The following is a 13,779-nucleotide window of genomic DNA, read 5'->3' on the forward strand; positions in this document are numbered from 1 at the left end:
GGTTTGCTGATATGATGTAGCGTTTAGAAGCAGTAAATCTGTAAATGAAGATCTGCAATATGTTAAACATGTATATAATTTTTTAGGTATGAATATATATATTCATGTCGATTAGTAGTGATCAAGAAAGGGTGTGTCTGCTATTGTAATCAGTACTCTCCACATCGACTTTGACTGGCAGTAGGCACGGAGTCCTTTTCCAACTCCTGTGTAAGTGACATTAGTAAAGACATTGTAAAGAATAATTCCCTTCTCGATTTCACTTGCAGAAAGCAAGTGACCATGCAATTTTGTTCAAAACTTCCCTACCCTATTGTGTTTGGCTGTGGGCAGTGGTGCCCGCCATTATGAACAAATGTACCCATCTAAAATGTGACTGGCATTAGGCATAGTGGCCTGCTATTTTAATGGATGCTCACCAACTCGGTGTGACTGGCAGTAAGCAGTAAGCTGGCTGGCTTTAGGAAAAGGGACCTGTCATTATAATGATAACAGCACAACTCAATACTGACTGGCAGTAGGGAAGTTGCCTGCCATTATAACAAAAACTCCCCAACTGTAATCTGTCTGGAAGTAGAAAAAGGTGCCTGCTATTGTAACGAAAACTTTCCAAATCTATTGTGACCCCGCATTAGGCAATGGAGCCTGCCATTATAATGTAAACTTCCCAACTCGATTGTGAATGGCAGTAGGCAAGTGAGCCTGCCGTTATCATCATAATTCCGTAATTTACAATTTACATTGGAAACGATGTATGGGAATCTCCCCATGCTGTTTCTTGGATAACGCTAAGAGACACGCAGTTTAAAAAATCTTATTCACTGAATGTACAGTAATTTAATTCTATATCCGTATACAATGTACAATACCGTAGCGAAGCACGGGTACATAGGCTAGTTTTAGTTTTAATTACTTATCTAATAAAAAAAAAATTAGAAATGCTAAATTATGGTAGTATGCAACATACAGTGTGAAAATATATTGGCAAAATACTTCTTCTTTCAGACAGTATATATATTTTAGATTAATATAATTTAAAAAATGAATTCCATGTTTGTTGAAAAAGTACTTTTAGAATTTAGAATGAATTTTTCCCACCTAGAATGAATCCAGTGAACCCGCAATGGATATCTTGGAGAAATAAACTGATATATTTGGCTTAACCACAGTAGGGTTACAGAAACTGGAATTCCGAAACCTTACCTCAGTTGGCATTGCAGTACATCACAATAGTCATCTCCAGGTTCTTAGCTGTAAAGGACAGTACGTTTCGGAACATCGAGACACATCAGCGGATGTTAGGGGTTCATACTTGAATCAAGTAAGATTCTCCTCTTCAAATACAATCATCATTTTTTTTTTCCTTTCAGTACTTCACTTATCTTTTACATTATTTGATACCAATGGACATTTTCAAGCACTAGTTTCATTTTTCATACCCGCCTCCGTAGCGTAACGGTTAGTGTTATTAGCTGTCGTCCTCAGAGGTCCGGCTTCGATTCCCGGTACTGCCAGGAATTTTAAGAATGGCAGGAGGACTGGTATGTGGTTGAAATGGTACATGCAGATCACCTCCATTGGGGGTGTGCCTGAAAAGGGCTGCACCACTTCGGGATGAGGACACGAGTTATCTGATTCTTTGACTAAATGGTTAGCGTGCTGATGTTTGATCCAGAGCACGCCGGGTTCGATTCCCCGTCGGATCGGGACATTTAACATTCATTGGTTAATTCCAATGGCTCGGGTGCCGGGTGCTTGTGCCGTCCAAAACATCCCTGCAACTCACACACCACACATAACACTATCCTCCACCACAATAATACGCAGTTACCTACACATGGCAGATGCCGTCCACCAACATCGGAGGGTCTGCCTTACAAGGGCTGCACCCGGCTAAACATTTCCACACGAAATTATTAATTACTATCATTTTTCATTTCATTTTCATTTCAGTTTCTCCCTTTCCAGATACGATACTAGAGAAAAGGTATTTAAGAGGTGATGGATGAACTAGTTATGATTCGAATTGAGAATCAGCAGTAAAAATGTAGCCGAAAGAATGTGAAGTTGCAAAAAAGCCATTAAGACCTAAACATTGGCTAGGAAAAGGCATTAGGACCTAAACAATAGCTAGGAAAAGGCATTAGGACCTAAGCAATAACTAGGAATAGGCACTAGGCTCTAAACAATGGCTAGGAAGAGGCGTTAGGGTCTAAACAATATCTAGGAATAGGCACTAGGCCCTAAACAATGGCTAGGAAAAGGCATTAGGACCTAAGCAATAACTAGGAATAGGCACTAGGCTCTAAACAATGGCTAGGAAAAGTCATTAGGACCTAAACAATAGCTAGGAATAAGCAATAGGCCCTAAAATGGCTAGCAGAAGGCATTAGGACCTAAACAATAGCTAGGAAAAGGCATTAGGACCTAAACAATGGCTATGAATAGGCATTAAGACCTAACAAAGGCTAGGAGAAGGCATTAGGACCTAAACAATAGCTAGAAAAAGGCATTAGGACCTAAATAATAGCTAGGAATAGGCACTAGGACTTAAACAATGGCTATGAATAGGCACTAGGACTTAAACAATGGCTATGAATAGGCATTATGACCTAAACAATGGCTATAAATAGGCATTGTGACCTAAACAATGGCTAGAAAAAGGCATTAGGACCTAAACAATAGCCAGGAAAAGGCATTATGACCTAAACAATGGCTATGAATAGGCATTAGGACCTAAACAGTGGTTAGGAATAGGCATTACGACCTGCACAATGGCTAGGAAAAGGCATTAAGACCTGAACAATGGCTAGGAAAGTATTTAAAAACACCTAAAAAGGCAAAAAAGGAAAACCCGCCATTTTCTGGCCTACAATGACCCAGAATGAACCTATATTATGTTGGGCCTCCTCTTCAGATTCACGAGAAAAACAAAACATTCCTCAACTTCCCAGCCCTACTGATAAGTCTTCTTTTCTGTACTGTTCTATACTGATCTGTACTATTTTTGTTCGATCCGTTTTGTTCAATTCCGTTACGTTTCGTTTCCTTTCTGTTCTGATCTGTTCTGCCTTGTCTTGCCGTGTTCTACTCTGTTCATGTCATTGTAAGACGAACGTTCCACGAAAATGCATATTTCGTACAGAGGAGGTACTATCTTTAATATTTTGTGATTTCAGCGCTGGGAGCAGAGGGTGTAGCGGCACTGCCCCCACTACACCAGCATGTCAAGAGATTCAGCGGGCTGTACACGGGGCCGTATTTCGACCCATCGACAACAACTAACATCACAACGCAACTCGGCACGCACGCCTACCTGCCCTGTAAGGTGAAGCAGCTTGGGAACAAGTCCGTGAGTATTATTCCACCCCACATCTATCTTCAAACTTTGCTGTTTATACATCTCGTTAGGTACAAATGGAACTTTGGACTATGGACTGCTCGTATAAACTGAATCTTCCAACTCGAAGTTTACAATTTCATTTAGAGCATCTTAACTGCGTACCAGATTTCATTGTCACATAGCTTAAGATGTAAAATACGTATGCACAGTCTGGAGTAATTATTGCATGTGTGATATAATACAGTGGATTTGACATACATATTCAAAGAGTTGACCCTATATATGATGAGGATTCGGACACAAATCTATTTGATTTCCAAGTAATTAATCACAATCGACCGAGCGACAGACTGACCGACGGACCGACCAACCAACCAACCAATTAATTCTCCAGCATAAATAGCTGAATCACTTTCATTTGGGAGAGCCGTGTTAGGCCAGGAAATGGCTGGCAGCTTGTAAATATTAAGAACGGTTCCTTTCCTCTAGGTTCTAGTATACACTACAAATGTGATAAACATTTTTCTAACATATGTATATTACAGAAATCTTCATTTCCTACACTTTATAAAATATAGTTTTTGCATATTTTGCGTATTGGGTTGTTAAGGATTGTAAGCTATCATTGATTGCTTCTGAGACATAACATGAATATGGAAAACTCCAAAGTAATTTTCTTGTATTTTATTATGCATTTTACTTGTTTCAAAATCAATCACTCTAGAAAATTATAAGATAACTTCGTATTTTTAAAAAATGAAATCTGCAAGAGTCCTGAGAACTGATATTAAACTTTTACGATTTTCTTTCTTACACGTTTTCTAGACGTTTAATTAATCTACATGCATACTAAAAATTTGACTAATTTCAATATTTGCTTCGTTCTCACATTGTTTCTAGTACAGTATTACTAAATATTTTTCTACCAGATGTAATCATATAAAAGATGATTCTAAGTAGAAAACAACCACTAATTGTTCATTTAGTAAATTTTTCAATATATTATTTATTCTGCTTGCCGCATTTTGGAGATTAAATAAAGTAACAAATATTACAAAAGAATTAAATTATTTTATAAGCTGGTATTTACAAAAATGAAGCATTTTCTTAGTATAATTGTTCTGGATTTATACATGTTATATTAAAATATTATAATTGCAATTGAGTCTTCCGAATTTTCCATACGTAGGCCATGATTGTTAGACATTCGTCATTGGATATACAGTTGGTTCCTAAGGATACTTAGTCAATATAATACTTATTTGTGTCGGTGCGACGTAAAGGCAAGTGTACTGTATTATAAGGATACAGAAGGATACAGAAGGATAAGGATACAGGATACAGGATACAGACACACTTCATTTATCAAACTTTGTCATTGTCCCTCTAACACCGATCATCAAGCCTATTACTTCTATGGATGTTAGTTTATATTATTTTCTCTTTAGAATAAGGAATGATTGAATTGCAAGTGGCATACTTTCGTCGTGTTAATCTGTGGGCTGACGTTGGTTTGTTTCCATTCTGATGGTAGGATCAATAATGAAACCATTAATTGAGCCTTCCTGAATAGCGATCATTATAATTAATTATCATTATATATGCATGTTTTGCAAGAATTGGAACACTACACTTTTTCTAGACCAAACCATCCCTTAAAAACTAAATATGTATAGTGCATACTAGTACCTCAAACTATCGAACACCGGGTGAGTTGGCCGTGCGATTAGGGCCGCACAGCTGTGAGCTTGCATCCGGGAGATATTGGATTCGAACCCCACTGTCGACAACCCTGAAAATGGTTTTCCGTGGTTTCCCATTTTCACATCAGGCAAATGTTGGGGCTGTACCTTAATTAAAGCCACGGCCGCTTCTTTCCCACTCCTAGCCATTTCTTATCCCGTCGTCGCCATAAGATGTATCTGTGTCGGTGCGACATAAAGCCAATTGTAAAGAAACTATCGAACATACTATCATAGTGTCGGATTGAATAGCCTATTCTGGTCACTGGTCTGAATTTCTTAGAGGAAAGTACAGAGGCAGTGCACTGGATACAGGGCTTGGGCATTAAATTATAATTCTGTATAAAGTTCTCTCTATGCCTGGGATGAATTTTGTAAATAATTGCCATACGATAAAACACCACAGGCATTACAACCATAGTTGATTGTTAATTCCATACGTCTTCTATCGGTGTGTCTAACATTCGAATGAAATTTCAGGAATATTAGACAGTCTTTTCCATTGTGAGTCAATGAATTCCTGAAAGCCCTCTGTAATAATCTACTTTTAGTAACGAACAAGTGTTCGCCTTGTAGGAGGATTTAAGCAGGCATGTTGAGCTTAGCTTGGCTTAATTCCTGTCTGTGTGAAGAGAAAACTGCTGATAGCTGTTCCACATGGACTCGCAGAGCAAAGCAAAGCATGACGTTAACTAATTAGCAACAGTGAAGAGTCAGTTCAAAGTCATAAACGTTACTTAAATTCGTTCTTTACGGTAGAGAGAAGAACATCCGTGTTAACATGGATTACAGTTGAATTAGTTATCTCGAATTACAACTTCGTATTGAACTACCACTTAGCTTTAGTTTGAGCGAAGGAAAGCAGCTGTTCAATATCACAGGCCACAAAGGTATAGTAATTATATAGCTCTCTTTAATATTTTGTTCGATTACAGACTTTGCCGTTGTGGACACTGCAAGGATGCACTATGTTAATGAATTACAGCGTTGAAAGCATTCGTCTGAGACAGAATTGTTAAGCTTAATTAGTACAGAAAATTATATTTAATGAGATATTTTGTGAGGATATCGACGTACTTCAAAGCAAGAGTTCAGCATTTCTAATGGAATTATTCTATTTTTTAAATATCTTCTCTTGTATAGACAAGCAACACGTGTATTCACATAACTTCTACTGCTTTTATTGCAGTTCTTTGTGGACATGACAAATCATCGTCAATAGTGTCGTCTACGTATTGATTGCGAATTCAGTCTGAAAACATGGGGCTACAAAGGTTATTGCCTGATTAAACTAGAGTCATTTTTAATAATATTTTCATGTAGATTCCAGTACAGTACATTTTTGGAATGACTCAAGTTTCATCAGGCAATAACCTCTGTAGCCCTATGTTTTCAGACTGAATTCATTTTAGCAACACAGTCCATTTGATTTTCATGCACACTACGCACTAACATAGTCTACTCATCGATATAGTACTGAGGTAGAAACACAATTTACAGCCGGAGGATGGATGATTTTCTTAGATAACACTCAGGTGGTTTACTGTAGAAACATCCTTCGAGAATAACTCAATTATTCCAGCCATAACTATATATTTTACTAGTGTGAAAAATACTGTGAGAAATGTAAAGCAATCTATAAGATGTAAAAATAATTCGGACTTGTTTTTTTTTCATTCATGACTCATTTGCTCTTAATGACAGAAGGGAAAGTACTCTCATTTGTAAAGGTAGTTTATTAAATTGGGTTCCATATATATTTGTGAAGACACACATGTCAAGACCATCGCTATCGCTATCATTTCAGTTTCACTGAACTTAAAATCATTAGTGAAAGACACAACATTCATTACTTCTCAATAGAAGAAACCAAACAGGAATACTTTAACCAAATAATTACAAACATAAATCACAACGTGAGGTATCTTAGACTCTCACAGGAGTTGGCGCAAATTTTGAGTTTCGAATGAAGTGAAAATCATTTCTCTTGCCAGGGCACAACACTCTACTAGTGTTGAAACGGGAAAGCAGATGTATTTTATATATTTTTACGAGGGAGGGCTCCTTTGACCCCTTCAATAACATTGAAATGGTAATTTGAAATTTTCAATGTGAATAATGAATAGAAACATATTATATATTTATCCGAAATAATACTCTGAAACAGTCCGATTAAACTATGCTTCCTTGCTTCGTACGTGAGTTAGACGACTAGGCCACAACTTACATTGAATTAAAAATAACCGAAACATTTTGACGTTTACCTGCTTGAGATACATATACTGAAAATGAAAGATTTTTTAAGTCATGAGGGCGTTATCTTGTCACTTCTGAACATAACGCTTAGAAAAACGTATTTATGAATAGGAACGGAGAATGATTTAAGCGTATCTGTTATTATTTTCCTTCTTCTCTGTCATTTAACCGTAAATATCTTTAGAGGTCCATTCTAATGACGATAGGCTGGCTTTATTAGGTTCTAGTAATTTTATAGGCACTTTGTACTCTTAGACTTCAGCAACTTTTAATGAATATGGTGAGACTCAAAGTAAATACAATGTAACATCAACGCCACGCTTCATTTTTATATTAACCAACATTCTTTTCCCGATAATCTGGGAAAATCAATGAATAAATTAGCGTGCATTTCACTAAATTGGGGAGCAGTGATAGCAAGGCAGATGGCATGAAATAAAGATAGCAAACTATTGTTGGTCTTTATAGTAAGGGAGTATGGGGATATGCAGAAGGTAATCTTGAAGGAAAATCTTTAAGAATGAGGGCTAGCATTTCTAGAGATGTAAAATGCTGGCAAATTCAATTTACATACAACACTTTTCAACATATGTTTTTTCTCTTAAATAATTGTGTTAAAAAAGTTTGCTTTCCAGATTTTTCAATCGTCCATTTACTCTAACTAGGCTTCTTCAAACTTTTATACACAAATTTATTATTTTCTTCCTTCAATACTCTATTTTTGTACACTCACACGAATGAACCATGACCTAAAGGAAATGAAGTCTTTCATTAGATTCCAAATAATCACTTTGTGTAAATTAAGTGAGTATACGTCTGTACTGGCGTGTTTCTTATTACTTCACGCTATTATAGCTGCTTAGGCCTAACAAGACCAGAGAACAATTCTTTTACGGGCTTGTAAATAGAACTTGATGCTAGGACTGATAATGCGACGTCCATACACTGAACGTTATGTATGCTCCTGACAGTCATTTGAAGCCACTGAAGCATATAAGACTCAGTCGCGCATGCCAAATGTGGAACCATTGTAAAAGAAAGAATGCCAAATTTCGTATAGCTTTGTACGAAGGTACAAAAATACATGTGTAAGTTATAAACGAATCGTTTATTTGCCTAGTGGTGTAAGTTATAATTTGTAGTTTTAATTTAAAGTTTTGCATTTAATCTCATAGTAAATTCCAGAAATCATATAGAACAATGCGGTCGTGAAAAATTAAACAGTCATTAGATTTATTTTTATTGAAAGAATGAACCTAGATATTACTATGCGCCTTTTAAAATACAAAACGTCTGTGATCTTTCAAAGTAGGAATTAGAATAAGGACCACGTGCGCTGGACGTACAATACGCGTTGAGTAAATTCATTGAGTACGCCAACATTGTGAAAACTCCCGTGTGAGTAACGAATAATTTTCGAACTACAAGTGCTATGCGGCCGTAGGTGATGTTGATCGTGTGTCGCTTGTGACCAGACAGCTCATCTGGAAAAAAACATATTCTACATTAACTACTGCACATAATATCTACTGGCAATAGCATGTGGAACTTATGAAATTGTAAAGCACGTCCCTGTGGTTCAGATTCCACGTAAATCTTGAGTTGTTATGAAATATCTACGTGATACAGTCACTCGGAGTATTGAACTTTTCTTGGCCTGAATAATTGCGTGTCTACAAGCGAGATCCTCTGGCTGTATATAGAGCAGTTCACAACGTATAAAGACAGCAAAGAATGAAAGCTATTCGTTATATTCCGCATGCCTGTTATTCTTTACGATGGAGACACTTGATGTCAACCGAGACGAGGTTGTCACAGCATTCAACGCGTTTCAAAAGCAAATCTCATGCAAAATTTTCTATTTTATTCTAGGAGAGACGGGTCGTTCTTGAAAAGGATAAAGATGTTATGGCGATGGTGGAAGCAAGCAAGTGCAGTAACTGAATTACCGCAAAGTTTCAACGATATTGAGAGCTTTTGGACACAGTCCAAACTTCCGGCGCGCTACCTCGTAGCTTAAAATGGAAACCATGTATATACAGACAATGGAGAGAGTCAACTATATATGTATAAATTTTTTGTTCCTTCTGCAACGGTGCTTTTGCAAGGATATCGGGAACAGAGCCCCAATTAATCAAACAAATTGCAGATGTCTGTACGTAGCCTGGAACTGGTCTGGGCAATAGCCAGCGAGACTGGGCCGTTCACTGTAGATCCACGCTTACAAACGAGATGTCTCCATTCATTTCCCCTCATTCACTATTGTAATGACTGAGGACAATTTTATTTTACTTCCGCGGCTAGTCCAGGGGCGATCATTTAGATATTATAAGGTGTGAATAAATCCTTTCTGTAAAATAAAGAAATAGTTTAAAACCGACTGTGTAGCCATTCCTCTAATAGGGAAGACTAGGATAAATCGATAATACTGAGGCAAAGTTGGAAATGCATATTCTTTTTTCTAGTTGCTTTACGTCGCACCGACACCGATAAGTCTTATGGCGACGATAGAAGAGGGAAGGCCTTGGAATGGGATGGAAGAGGCCGTGGCCTTAATTAAGGTACACCCCCAGCATTTGCCTGGTGTGTGAATGGGAAACCACGGAAAACTATCTTCAGGGCTGCCGGCAGTGGAGTCCGAACCCACTATATCCCGGATGCGAGCTCACAATTGAACACTCGTAACCGCAAGGCCAACTCTCCCGGTGGAAATGCATTTTAAATTATTATAGAAATAATATATATACATTAGAAGAACTATTTATTTATTTATATATTTATTTATGTATTTATTTATTTATTTATTTATTTATTTATTTATTTATTTATTTATTTATTTATTTATTTATTTATTTATTTATTTATTTATTTATTTATTTATTTATTTATTTATTTATTAGTAGATACCAGCTGCTCCGCAGCATTTGTTATAAATACGTTAGATAACTCATCCTGATGTGCCTGCCGTAGTTATAATTTTTTTGCCTACAATTTTCAATAATTTTATGAATATTTAATACCGGCACATAATAACAGAGTAATTCGTAATGTAGTTTATAACACTTGTTTCATTACAACATTCACTGCTCTTTGACCATTCGGGAGTATTTGGGTCTTAAGATTTTCAAACGATCTGGCCCAGGATAGTGCAATATACAATTGGCCGTGACTAAATATTGATTCGAGTAAGTAGATACCCATTCTTTAAAGACTTTGTTCCTGCGCTTTATTAATGGTCATACAGAAGACTAGTCGACTTGATACCTTCCCGTATGTGTGTACGTCGATATTATTCTCTTAGCAGCATGTTATTAGGAACGTTCTGCCATCTATTGAGTATATTTAGAAGCTGGGAAGGTCAGAGTGTATTTAGCAGAGAATAGTATTCTTCCATGACCAGAGGAAGTGTTCACTCTCTGGCTTGACATGTAGTAATCAAACATGGCTGCATGCAGTCACATATTATATCAGAAGTAGGTAATGTATCCGTGCTTCGCTACGGTATTCTATATTCCATAAGGATTTCTTCATAAATTATTCTAAAGGCAGTAAGATTGTATTAAATTGCATGTCATTTGGCGCTATCCGAGAAACAAAACAGGGAGGACGCCAGACATTGTTTCCGATGTAAGGTAGGCATTGGGGAAATTTTGAGTATAAAGGCAGGCCGCATTTCCTAATGCCAATCACAATCGAGTTTAGGAGTTTCTACTATAACGGCACGCTCACTAGGCAACTGCCATTCACAATAGAGATGAAGAGTTTTCATTATAAAGGCAGGCCACTCTCCTAGTACCAGTCACAATCGAGTTGAAGAGATTTGATTATAATCGAGAAATGCACCGCTATTTAACGTATCAACAATCAAGAAATTGTAGATCTCTCCAAATTGACTGGCTTATGATGCTATCTGTTTTGTAATACTAGTTACCGTTCAGCCACCAATTACCGCGAAACGAATGTCTGCACCGTCATTAAAATGAACCATATTTCGATATTTCCCGGAGCCAAAAGTTATGCATTTGAACAGCTTTGTATTTTTCCTCAAAGTAGAGAGTTTCAAGGTTTCGCGATTAGTACTCGCATATATACAAAGTACGGTGTGAATAATATTGGGCTACACTCCGCGTTACTGCTCAAATATTAAAAGCACCCCTTAGTGCTATTCAAGGACGATTGTAACCTCCAACGGTATTCCGCCAATATCCCGCAGAATGGCCATTGACGTCTCTCTTGCTTTCTACCCAAGGAACAACGACAGGTTTAGAGGAATGATGATGAAAATGGCAATATGTCACTTCCTTGCTGGCAAGCAGAGACGTTGCCATGGTAACCTGTAGGTTCGTTGTCGCTCTGTTAATCACTCAACGCATAGCATGATACCCACAGACAATAGTAATTCTCTCCATCATTTGAATAGTAACCGAAATTGTGAACATAATATCAGTTATTTAAAATGAAGGAACGATCCACTTATAGTCGTACGGATTTCACATAAAATCAATAGTATAAGAGAAAGGGAAGGAAACTGTTCTGGTTTTCCTATGAACCCCCGTCTATTCAGAGGTTGTTAAATCATATGCATATCGAAACCTTCCCTGCGTTGAGTATACTTTAACTATGAAGTTTGGTCGAGATCTATCCAGCCGTTTCTTTGTGATGGTGAAACAAACAGACCAACAGACACGAAAAACAAAAACCACTGATAGGGTCTTGAGTTGACCTAAAACGGATAGATATCTGAAAATTGGCAAAACAAACGCAATTACAAACAGCGCACACCCTGCAACTTTATTTATATAGATCGATGAAAGTGTTGGCCGGCCCCGTGGTTTATGGGTAGCGTGCCTGCCTCTCGCCCGGAGGCCCCGGGTTCGATTCCCGGCCAGGTTAGGGATTTTCTCTCAACCTGAAGGCTGGTTCGAGGACCACTCTGCCTACGTGATTAGAATTGAGGATCTATCTGACGGTGAGATGGCGGCCCCGGTCTCGAAAGCCCAGAATAACGGCCGAGACGGCCGAGAGGATGCGTCGTGCTGACCACACGGCCCCTCGTAATCTGCAGGACTTCGGGCTGGGCAGCAGTCGCTGGGCTGGTCAAAGCCCTTTCAAGGGCGTTAAGTGCCGTGGGGTTTTTAAGGAAAGTGTTAATCGCTTAGCAACCAACAGAGTGCATTGCGGGTAGCGTAAGCCTTCGCCTGGAATTGTTGCAGTGGTCATTGAGTGATTCTAAAATCAAATCACTAAAAGTTAATTGAACTTAGAAGCCTGTTGACGCCTCATGATTCGCCGGCAGGTAATTACGGAGAGGATAAATAAATAATGAACCCAATCGGTCCAGTAGAACGCCTGGACGGACTGGACAAATCCGTTTTTCGTAAACTCTTTTAATAGGCCTATATAGATTTATTTATGTAATATATTAGAATAGGTTTCCTAAATCTTACCACATAACACATTTTTAATTTTCATTGCTGTAAATTAATATTTAGCAGACGGAAGCTAATTTTTAAAGAAACTAATTATATTTATTGATGTACTTAGGCTAAAATAATTACAATACTGAAGAGCAGTTATAGATTGATGATTAACTTTATAAATGTCTGTAATGGGTACGATGTAGGAAACCAGTATCGTAAATCGTACCACTAGTGCCCTAAGTCGTACCACTGTAATAATCAAATTCCTTCAAGTCACTGAATTAAAGTATTCACTTACGTTGTACATAAATAAATCACCTTAGGACAGGCTTTACCCCTGCACACGTTTCATGCACCGAGGAGCAATACTGCAAGCAGCTGACCATGTCTTCTACAGACTACTTTCCACAGATGGAGCACGACCAATCATCTCTCCCTACTTGCATAACATCATCAGATTTTCATGAAGTGGAAGGCGCATATGTATTTGCGTATCGAAATTGGTTAGCCGGGTTACTGTCTTGCTCTTTTAAAAGCGTTCGGAAAGGGGTTATAAATGGGTCAAATAGCATCCGTTGGAACATTGGCCTTTGATATTGTCTCATATTCACGAAACGAAGAGCTTTCAGGCATGCTTTAAAAGTGATAAAACATTTTCCCCCGGCTATATCTGTATTTCGGTTTAAGTTATTTGGTATTTTATTCCGTTCGGCTGTTTGAAATTCTCTTTTGAAATTAAATACGTAACAATAACTCTTAAAGTACAAAATAGTTTCTGAAATATGAGTCAATGTCACAATAAAGAAATCTACTAGAAATAATCCCACATAATTAACAGGTAATAAAATACCTGAAAGTAAACAATGAATAAAGTGCCCGAGCAGCGCCGGATACCTGGGCGACTGCCTTAAATGCAGATCAGTATTGATTGGTTGATTGATCGAATGAGCCACGGGACTGTTTCAACAGCGGGCGAGTTGGCCGTGCGGTTAGGGGCGCTCAGCTGTGACCTCGCATC

The 13,779-nt window shown here is 37.9% G+C and overlaps 1 protein-coding gene across 1 annotated transcript in view; it reads left to right on the forward strand.

The window, feature by feature from the left end:
- The window catches only part of LOC136857885 (neurotrimin), a 749,463-nt gene that overhangs the window by 525,882 nt on the left and 209,802 nt on the right, over window positions 1–13,779 (forward strand). Inside the window, exon 2 of the mRNA XM_067136920.2 lies at window positions 3,180–3,352. Coding sequence (XP_066993021.1) covers window positions 3,180–3,352 — 173 coding nt within the window. The remainder of the gene's footprint in view (window positions 1–3,179; window positions 3,353–13,779) is intronic.

Source organism: Anabrus simplex, chromosome 1, assembly GCF_040414725.1.
Source record: "Anabrus simplex isolate iqAnaSimp1 chromosome 1, ASM4041472v1, whole genome shotgun sequence".
NCBI classification, from domain to species: Eukaryota; Metazoa; Arthropoda; class Insecta; order Orthoptera; family Tettigoniidae; genus Anabrus; species Anabrus simplex.